The sequence below is a fragment of the Apaloderma vittatum genome, unplaced genomic scaffold (genome assembly GCF_000703405.1).
Source record: "Apaloderma vittatum isolate BGI_N311 unplaced genomic scaffold, ASM70340v1 scaffold16928, whole genome shotgun sequence".
In the NCBI taxonomy this organism is placed as follows: domain Eukaryota; kingdom Metazoa; phylum Chordata; class Aves; order Trogoniformes; family Trogonidae; genus Apaloderma; species Apaloderma vittatum.
In genome coordinates, this window is record NW_009731375.1 from 12533 (window position 1) to 23137 (window position 10605).

At 45.2% G+C, this 10605-nt stretch overlaps 1 protein-coding gene across 1 annotated transcript; it reads right to left on the minus strand.

Annotated features, from left to right (window-relative positions):
• Positions 1-1855: 1855 nt before the first annotated feature.
• Positions 1856-8822, minus strand: LOC104267243 (fatty acid desaturase 1-like; the record flags this gene model as incomplete). The annotated part of the gene is made up of 11 exons (XM_009875162.1): positions 1856-1907; positions 2092-2217; positions 2926-3005; positions 3708-3804; positions 4458-4555; positions 5308-5384; positions 5758-5818; positions 6638-6766; positions 6927-7028; positions 7431-7628; positions 8712-8822. Coding segments are annotated over 11 exons (1131 nt in total), but the record flags the coding sequence as incomplete, so codon positions are not given.
• Between the last annotated feature and the right edge of the window lie 1783 nt (positions 8823-10605).

Here is a 10605-nt window from a genome sequence, read left to right on the forward strand (position 1 = left end):
CAGGTAATTCAGTTTACACTTGAACTCTCCAAACTGCCTTAATAAGCTTAAAACCCTTGCCTTAGCACACAGAATCTGTGTCGCCCTTAAAGCCTTCAGTCTGGATCCTGCCCTCTTGTCCCCTTATAGTACATGGCCAGTGCTCGTGTCCAAAGGGCTGTCCCCAACCTTGTGTGACGCCGACTTAAAAATATAGGCTGGAGCAAAGCAGCTTTGCTTCAGGATGAGTTCACGTGGCTGCTGCTCCTGCAAGCCCGACTTGCAAAAGCAACCAGGCAGCTCTACCCTTTTCCCTGCTTTCCTCACCTGATTTTGGATTACAAATAAAATCTCAGGTTTGTTTCCAGAGCTGGAAACCACACCAGGAGGCGAGGAAGATTACTGCCCCTCACCCCTATAGTAACATAGATCTGCTTTTACACTAGGAACCTATGGCACTAATTGAGAATATTATTTTTATTCACAGATCTATGTTAGGCATTGGCTTATTGTTCTGTACTTTTTGGTAGAGCCCTACCTCAGGGCAGAGACTTCACGAGGTGCAGCACAAGGCAAGCCTGAGGAGCTGAGAACCCCGCAGCCTGCCAGAAAAGCCTCCTGCACCTCCTGCAAGCTTCCAGCTCCAGGTGAGCGCAGCTCACTCCAAGACTTAGATAAACCTGTTCCCCCTTGTGAGGTTCATCGCATATTCTTCCACCGCAGAAATTCTGAATGTGGTTCTGCCGATGATAAGAGCAATTTAGCAATTATAATGGGTTTATGATTTATGTGATGAAATAATGGCTCAGCCCTGTATTGAGTTTGCAAAGCCTCAGAACTGAAGCTTGTCAGGCTTGCTCAGTCTCATCTCTCTGCAACTTTATTTTCTGTAGCTGCAGCTTGTCTATTTGACCAAATGTCTGGGGCTCATTTATTTTACTTTTGGTTTATCTTTCTAGAGTATGATCATAATCATCTCTAGATAGCAGTAACAAGCAGTTGCTCTATGTCAGGTGAGGTACAGCTGTCTGTTAACATAATGAAATACAAAGCTGGTATAATAGTAGCAGCTTTGAGAAGCAAAGAAAAAGCGTGTGGCATGAAGGGGTACAGGCATGAAGTACTTAAGAGCATTTTGGGGCACAGACTTGACAGTGGAGACAAAATAAAAGCTCCAATCAAAGAATGAATCAAGCAACTTTGGAGAGAGAAGTGGGCCTGAGCTGGTTTTAAACCCAGGTATTTCTTCCTGACACTGGAGGATGCTTGGCATTGTGACAGTGAGGGGGTTCTACAGTCATGAGAGACACGTTTATGTTGTTGTTCAATGGCACACTGCCATCGCTATACTTTAAGTGGGATATGTAGTTTATGATGAGTTATTACAGTTGAAGTGTATTGCTGGAAACACCATGTTAATTCAAAGTCCTGCACTGTTATTTCAAATGACATCAAATAAGCAAATGCTGTATTAAGCATTAAACCCTCCACATGAAGGGTACCTAATAAATAAATAAATAAGTCAGAGGGCTCTGCTGTGAAGTGTGTGCAGCTGAAACAGTCCATAACCTGACCCGAACACATACTCAGGCTCAAAAGTTCTCTTGGCCATATTTACTCAGACACAACAAAGAGTTTTGTCCTGTTCTAACCACGCATCTCCTGCTTATCCTCTCTGCTCTTAACATATCTGAACCAAAATACCAGAAAAAAAACAGAAGTGAAATTCAGATAGCTTCATAGCTATTGGAGCCATACCCTTCAGTTCTTAGCCATTTAATTCTGCCATGGAGTCCCTTTGTGGTCCCTGCTCCTCAGCTTGCTGGGAAGGCAAAGACGTGGCAGGCTGTGAATGGTACCATCAAGCCTTGTCTTCTTATTTGTGTAGGTAGGCATCAAGCCAGAGCTCTCCTGAATTCTTCAGAGAGCTGAGAAAGAGAGAGCGCAAGAGGCCACGTTACGCAGGGCTGCTTAGGGGAATGTGGGTGGGGACAAGGGGAACAACAGTTTCTGTGGGTTCATTTGTAAGAGACCAGCAAACCAACTCTTGCTCTTAGCATTCCCATCTCTCTACACCCTTCTGCAATGTTCCCTCAGGGTGTTGTTACTTACTGCACAATGTCTGCAAAAGCCGTGAGCAGCGGCTTGCACTGGTACTCAATGCCGTGTTTGGCACACAAGGACTTCACCAGGGGAGCCACCTTCCAGTAGTTGTGTCTTGGCATTGTGGGGAATAGGCTGCAAACAGGAGACAGAAAAATTCTCTCCCAGTGCACCCAAAGCAATATTACTCTTCACATGTTCACTCATTCATTATTACTTCCCACGAACCACCGGTGAGCAGGTTCTTTAGCCTCTCCTGGCTCTTCTTTCCCCTTGGTGTGCTTTTTGCACAAGTAACTTAGGAATTTCCTGCCTTCCTCGTCTGTTATTTTCCGCAGTTTTCTCTAGCATCTCTGAAGCCACATTTCTCCAATTAAGCAACATCACAAACTGGAAGAAACTACTCCCATCCCCTTTCTCCAAAGGTAACCATCTCCATAGCACAGAGAAGATGAGCCCATCCTTCAGTTGCGTATCTCAGTCTCTAGAGTAACAGCATAAGTAGTCACTATACTTAAACTCCTGCGTCAGACTATGAGCAGGGTGCCTTGGCGTGCACATTTTCCCTAGTGCTTACAAGCTATTGCTTTGCATAGACCCTGTTGCTGTCTGTCTGGTTTCATAGACTCTGCCCATGTTCAATTCTTCCCAGTCATTCTCACCTTTCTCTGGGTCCAGTGAATTACGTGATGGCTCTTTTTAGGGTTTTTGGCTCTTTTTAAAGACAAAGTCATTGGTGCCCCACAACTATTCATAGAATTCAGAGCAAAGAATAGGGAAAAGAGTAAAAGAAAAAAAAACATTTAAGAAAAAAAAGAGAGGGAAGAAAATTCAAGTACTTACTGATGTTCAATCTGGAAGTTCAGATGCCCAGTAAACCAGTCGTTGAACAGAGACTGCTCAACATTGCAAGTTGCCTGGAGCTAGAGTAGGGGGGAAAGGAAAGCAAAAGTCAGTACAGCTTGGTGACTGCAGCCTTTCTCATCCACCTGAAGAGCACAGTGTGCCGTGCTGCTCTGGTCTGTTGTTTTCTTTTAGCCTAAGCTGAGCTACCTCAAACCAGGGATCATAATCCTCCTTCAGTTTTGTGGACCATCAGATGTATGTAGACTGGCTAACACGGACCACAGTAACACCAGGAGTTGGCTCTGTGCTCCTGTGAATGCACGTGAACAGTCAAAAGTTCCTCCTGGGTCTTCTCAAACCTACGTCTGCAGAAAAAGCGGAGATGGCACGGTGCTTCTGCGGTGGTCAGGCTTTACTGCTGGACTCCAGCAAGTCTCTCTGCAAAGAGGGGACCCCACGCCGGCATTCTACCCATGCCAAATGGCTCAGCAAGAGTACCACACAAATTTCCATCTCTGCATAAGTGGGAAAGGTCCAAGACAGAATGATGCAAGTAAGTGGGGAGCTTGGGTATGTTTAGGAAATAGTGCTGGGACCTAGCTTTGATTTTAGATTGCCCAGGAACTTGTTGCTGTCCTGCTGCATCCCTTTATCCTATTAAACTTCACTTCCCAGTCACAAATGCATTTTCACCCTTTGTGCAATAGAGAACTTGCTTGTCATACGGTTGGAATTTGTACCTGTATGGCCACAGTTCTTAAGAACGGAAAATATTTTACCTGAGTAGACACCCAGTCCAAATTGTTGTCATAGTAAATGTGCATAGGGATATGGTTCATCTGTGAAACCCAGACAAACCAGCTGCTCTCCAGCATCCTGTGTAATCAGAGAAGAGGCCAAAATTCAGTAACAGGCAAGCAATTCAATGAAGAGCCACTGAAATAACAGCATAGCCAGACTTCCAAACACATGCCTGAACACCAGCCTCGCTAATCCAGCACCTGGAAGAACTTCCCAAACCTGGAAGTTTCTTACTTCCTTATGAAACTCATGATTATTTAATATGTTTTGTTATAAAACTGACACAGCTTGATGTTCACCTTGGTTTATTTGTAGCCAAGGACCAGAAGCGATTAGAATCAGTAGAATGATCCAAGTGGAGAACGTATTGTTTGCTCATTCTGTGATTTGCAAGCTCAGGCTAAGCTGTTTCTGTTAAATGTTCATTTTTTCTAATCAGTATCAGACCCAACACCCAAAGCGCTGAATGTCATCTAAGGTAAGTTCTTCTCAATTTGATCAGCACTTAGTGAAGTCTCGTTGCTGCCAGAGCCAATGAGGTGACATAAAACTCAAACTGGCAATTGAGCAGAAAAGCCTTAGTAACTTTACAGAATTAGAAAACTAAGCAAAAAATGAGATGGCAACAGAAGACATGGAAAGATAAGCAAAAGCAGAGAAAGGCAGGCTTGCACAGATGGGAAGAATAAGCAGAGGAAGGCTGAAGAACCTTCTAGAGAGATTATCACCTGAATAGAAAATAATATGCCAGAAGACTCTTTATTTCTAATAACAATCCATAAGTAAAAAAGAATCTGATATAGAAGGTCAGCATCCAGGCCAAGTCCTACCAAAATCAGAGACAACAAGAAAAGATAAAATTATAAATTGCATTTGTTGAAATATTCTTCTAAGCTTCACATCACATTTACAAGAAAACAATCTACATTCAGCTTCTATAGCTTTTTGCGAGATTGAATAATCTGGAGCAATCCAACATAAGTTAAATAACAATTTTTTCCCACAGCCTGCTGTAATAGAGATGAATCTGAGCATTCACACCCAGAAAGCAGATTAATATATTAGCAAATGATTATGCGTTCAAAAACACGATTCGAAGACTTGTATCAAATCATCGCCCAGGCCACCACAGCCAACTGTGCGCTGGACTAACGACCTCATTTTGGCCAAGAGTTGCTCCGTCCTCCTATAGTGCTAACCAATGTCCTCCTGTAGGGCTAACCAACGTCCTCCTATCGTGCTAACCAACCCAAACCAGCTCCTGTAGATCCCCACCCTCCCATTCTCGACTACTACGGACCTTCCGATTTGCATCCCAAACCAAACGAGACAGGGCACTTTGTGGTTCTGCAAATGAGGCAAAGCAGTAGAAGCCAAACAGCCTGTTGTCATCGAGTTGAGGACACAATGGCTTTAGCAGAAAATACACAGAGCCACCGAAAAACACTGCGTCAAACTGCCCGTTGTGTTATTTTCGACTGAACAGCACACGGCATCGCAGAGCTGGGTGCACGTTCAGAAGAAGGGTTGAAGACCCACAGCTGACCCCTTCGTGGCTGCACCAGCAGCAAGACTTACCGCCCAATATCTTTTGGTGTACGCGATATAAAAGGTGTGGTAGTGGAAGTAGGTGGGAAACAGGAGCGGAGGAAGAGCTGTGAAGGAGAATTCTCTGTCACTGGGAGCGTCATGGACCGAGCGACAGATAATCACACTGGAAGCAAAGGAACACCCCTGAACATTCTGAGGAGTTTTAGGGTGCAGAACTTTCTGGATGCCATCAGTAGGTATCAATAGTGAGCAATCTGGGAGTCTGCTGACCTCAAGAGGTGAAACAAAGGTAAGACAAGAAGCTCTCCGAAGCTTGACTGAGGACAGTTCCCGCTTCTCCAAAAATTAGATTCAAACTAAACTGCTATGTTCTTTGATGCAGGCACCTTATTTCTGCTCAAGTCCTACAGGTCAAAAATAAGATCCACAAGCCCATTAGTACCCCTCATAGTATTGCAGGAGAATGGAGACACTCACTGATGAAGAAGTATTTATGCTGGTGATTGTATGGCATGTATTTCGTCTTTTTGATCCCAAGCTGTGAAAAGAAGCAGCAAGAAAATACTGTGTGAACACTTAGCAATCTGCACGAGTAACTCGCTGTTTTCCACTCTTCCTTCCCCAGAGACACTCTTCTGGCACACTTCCCACAGCCCTCATCCCCACTGTCGCCCTCTTGTGTACACATCCCCTTAGTTTACTCAGTACGCCTTTTCTACACCCCCACGTTCCATTAATGTAAGGCTTTAATGCCTTGCAGCTCTGTGAAGCCCTTCAGAGATAAACTGTTAAGCAAGCATCAGATTTTCCTCTGATAGGGGAATATAAATTAAGCAAACGGTTGCTGAGAAGTGGTTCTAGATATACTTGTGACATGCCAAAGCACAACAAGGCTTCTGCCTTCTCCTAAAAGGCAGAGACATGCCAAAGCCACCCATATTTCAGAGCCTAAGACATGAATTTTAAAGTCATAAGCCCAAGGCAACTGCAGACATGCTTTATATTCATGTTTACATGTTACCTAATAATCAATAATTACTCAGTTGTTCTTCTAGGTCATTAAGTTGCTATAACCCTTAATAAAGCCTTTTCACTTTCCACCCTTTATGTGATGCACGTAGATCATGTTGAACTCATTTACTTTTCAGCTGTTATACAATTTTTTTTTAAGGAATTTAATGTGAACTGTGACCTGCTTGCAAAGGCTGAAGAAAGTAGACACAGATGAAAGAAATCTCTTTTCAGAAACTGTCAGCACATCTTAGTTTTAGATCTTTATGGTACTTTATGGCATGCTTTTTGTTGCCCAGGATGTTCTTCCCAGTCCCTGGTACATGAGGAGCACACACAGACTGACCTCTACAGATAATTTCTTCCCCAAAGTAAACAAGAAAGGGTGCATATCGATGTCGGGATCTTTCTGGAAGCAGTTGGGTTTGGCATGGTGCTGGGAGTGCAGAAGAGTCCACCATCTGGCCGATGCCCCCTGTTTCAGTGAAGAACAAAGTATGAGAAGTGCTTTCAGAGCCGAATTCTCTCCAATTCGCTCAATTCTGAACACAGTATCCTCCACAGAGTCTTCAGAACACAGACTTTTACAGGAAAGACATCAAATACAAGAAGTTTTTCCAAAGTTTGGTACTTACAATCAAATGGCACATCACAAACTTGTGCAGCAAGTGGTTCCACTTGCTCTTCCTGAATACAGAAAGATGTCCTAAATCATGTTGTAACCACGAAGCTTGGACCTGCAAGAGGAAAAAGAAGGGGAGGGGGGGGACAAAAAAGAGGAATCGAGTCCAGGACTGTGCCACATTCATCCTTTGTTTTGAAAGATCAAGCTTTATTTCTTGGACACCACTCCAAAGCTACAATCAGAAAGGGATTATGAAATCGTGCTAGTCTTGAGGCTTCCTCTAAAATACATCTTGCTGAAAGAATGCTCAACTAGGCTTAGTGGGAGCTCCCCACAAAGCAGAATTTCTTCTTTACATCTTCTGTAAATGCATATAACCATATAACACTGCCTTCTCATGACAAAGGGGAACTATGCCAAGTAAGGAAATGGTGGACTACAAAATTGCAATAGTATTATTTGAGTGGGACTTGATGCAAGTCCATATGCATGTGCTGTGGACTTAGTGGCTTACCTGGGAAATGGTCAGCACCACCAGAGAGGCAACAAAGGGCATTAAGGATGTCCCAAAGTAGAAGAGAATGAGCCAGGCAACAGTATCCAACAGGAGGATGTGAGCGAGGTGCAGGAAGAAGAAGAGCTGATTTGGCTTCAGAAGTCCCATTTTCTCCACAGTAGCGCGCAACTCACGGAAGTCTTTCACCAGCATTTTCTGTGGGAAGCACCAGGTCACACGTTCCCTGTCTCTAGAGGGTAGCACTGCAGCCTCAAGAGCCAAGGACCACTTCAGTGAAGGAAAGAGAGAGCAAAGTATTTGACCAAACAGGCAAGAGCTGGGCTTACACACCAGTTAACTTCATCCTTGCTCTCCTACAGCTTCTCCGTGACTTTGCCTGAGGAGGTGCACAGAGCAGAGGACCAGCAGCACCCATCACAGAGCACAGGGTCTGTACCCCCAGCCCCTAAGATTAGGCTGGACTTGATGATCTCAGATGTCTTTTCCAGCCTCAATAATTCTGTGATTACATCCCTGGTGGTTCTTCCATCATCCTCTTGGCAGAGGGCTCGGGTGGAAGTTGTGTCTAGTGGAAGGTCTAGGTGCTTGAACATAGCTCGCCACCTTGTGGTAGGTCTTTGAGATGAAATTATTCCTCTTCCATCACCATTTCCACCAGATCGATACCACCTCCACTTTACACTTTCCAAAATTAACAGGGGAGGATTCAATGCCTCTGTGGAAATGGCACCTACAGACCATCCGGCCTCAGGCTGGTGAGCACTGAGGAAGGAGGATGGAAGAAGAAATGAGCACAGTACAGGTGCTAGACCAACCCACCCTTGGCTTTGCCAGTTCTGCAGGTGCTTCCCAAGCCTGATTCCTGCCTCTCTGCAACCCAAGCCACAAAGGGGGTTTCCAACCTACTTTCCCAATCATTCTGGGGATACTGAGTTTGCATGGAGCCAGGCACATGCAGGCTCTGGTGCAAGTCATCTACAGGGTCAAAGCAAGGGAAGGAAGAAAAGGCGATAGGTGTGATACTTGTGAAAGCAAAACAAAGCTCTGCTATTAATGTAGAGTTGCTGTGATAAGAAAAAAATCATCTTCAGGAATCTCATTCTCAACCACATAGTGTGGAATTAGACTAATATTCGGGTATTGCTTCTAAGTATTAGAAAGGTGGAGAACCTGGACCCTGTTGTTCCAGGAGCTCCACTGATGCAGAAGAACAAGGTCTAATCTCAAAATATTTCCCTTTAATCTACCTTTTGATCTGATTTCCAGGGATAGACTTACATTTTTAGTGGGCTCAATACTGGGTTGATCTGGTGCCAACTCCCCAATCTGCAGTGGCTTCAAGTACTTGTTCACCAGCACTTTGTCAACGTGGAATGCTACAAAGGCATCCTGCAAATGTGTGAGAGTAAGGAAAACAAATTCTAGGTTACTAATCTCAGTCTGCTGTGCACAAGACCTTCACAGTGGAGGAACCTCAATAGCAAAGATGGCTGGTTTACCTTTTGTCCTGGTTTGAGCCCTAACTCTTGACACGCTTCTAGGGTTTGTTGACCCTTTTCTTCTCATATTTGTCCTATGCTCTTAACCGAGATCTTATTTTGGCTGGCAAATGGAAGGGGTCTGACTTCCGCTACTGCAATTACTACAAGCATGCAACCTCCATAATACAAAATTGAACGAACATCCATCACATGCCTAAAGCAGAGTCTAGTTCCTTTGCTTTTCTTTTTCTCGCTCTTCTCAACTCCAGTATTAGCAGATTTTCCATCTTCCTAGACATTCAAGGGCCCCAAAGACCTTTCTTAGCAGCAGATCAAAGTCTTTGTTGTGCTATTTGTCAAAAGAGAAAATTTCCCTTTAAATCGCACTGCTTAAAAGAAAAATGTGGTTCCTCTCCTCTCCACTGAGTAGAGAACTGCACTCCCAAATGACACGAAGCGCTTCATCAAGGACCAAGTGATACTGAAGAACCTTCTATTTTTCTCTAACACTTGGAAGTACCCAGAAGGAAATGAACACAAGGACACAATTCATAAGCACAGGCCTCCTCTCATCGATCCCTCTTGAAGACACGAGCATGGAAAAGCAATGGTGTGAGAGCCTCCGGGCAGGGCTGGGCACAGAAAGGGCAGGGTGCAGAACAGCAGAGGAGAAGACAACTGCATGGACAGAGCCCAGCTGAGACTGAGCTGAGCTGTGAACTCAGCTTGTAGGAAAGGAACATCCCCTGAGGACTGGCCAGCCATGGGAAATTGCTTTTGTACATCACAGAATCACAGAATGTAGGGGGTTGGAAGGACCTTGAAAGATCACCCAGTGCCACCCCCTGCCAGGGCAGGGTCACCCAGGGCAGCCCCACGGGAACACGTCCAGGTGGGGTTGAAAGTCTCCAGAACAGGAGACTCCGCACCCTCTCTGGGCAGCCTGGGCCAGGGCTCCGGCACCCACACAGGGAAACAGTTTTTTCTGATGTTTTTGTGGAACCTCCTGTGCTGCAGCTTGCACCCACTGCCCCTTGTCCTGTCACTGGCCATCCCTGAGCAGAGCCTGGCTCCATCCTCCTCACACTCCCCCTTCACACCTTCACAAACACGAATGAGGTCACCCCTCTACCTCCCAGCTGCAGAGCCCCAGCTCCCTCAGTCTCTCCTCCTCAGGGAGATGTCCCACTCCATCATCCCTGTGGCTGTGCTGGACTCTCTCCAGCAGTTCCCTGTCCTTCTGGAACTGAAGGGCCTGGAACTGGATAGATTTGCTTAGTGAAGGCATATTTAATTTCTTTTTGTCTCTGCCTCCCAAGCTAAAGAGCTTGAATTCACACTGTCTCATGAAACCGCTGTTACTAACAGAGTTTCCTACCTCACCCACAACATCTGGGATATAGTCCCATTGCAGCTCAGTGTGGATACAACCAAATTTTCTCTCAAATAGATACTTCACACATAATCAGGCTATGCAGGAGAGCGCAGGAGTCCACGTACACTAATTTACCCTGCTTCTGTCAGAGGCTGACAAGTGCCACTGTGGTTTTCCCTGTGCTGGATTGCACAAACTTGCACTGTCCACACACCCACAGCAAATATTCCACCTCTTACTCTCTTCCACAGTTTTTGCTGAGGCCAAGGTGCACAGCTCGCAAACGTGCAGAGCTCCAGCAGGGCAAGATACTCCA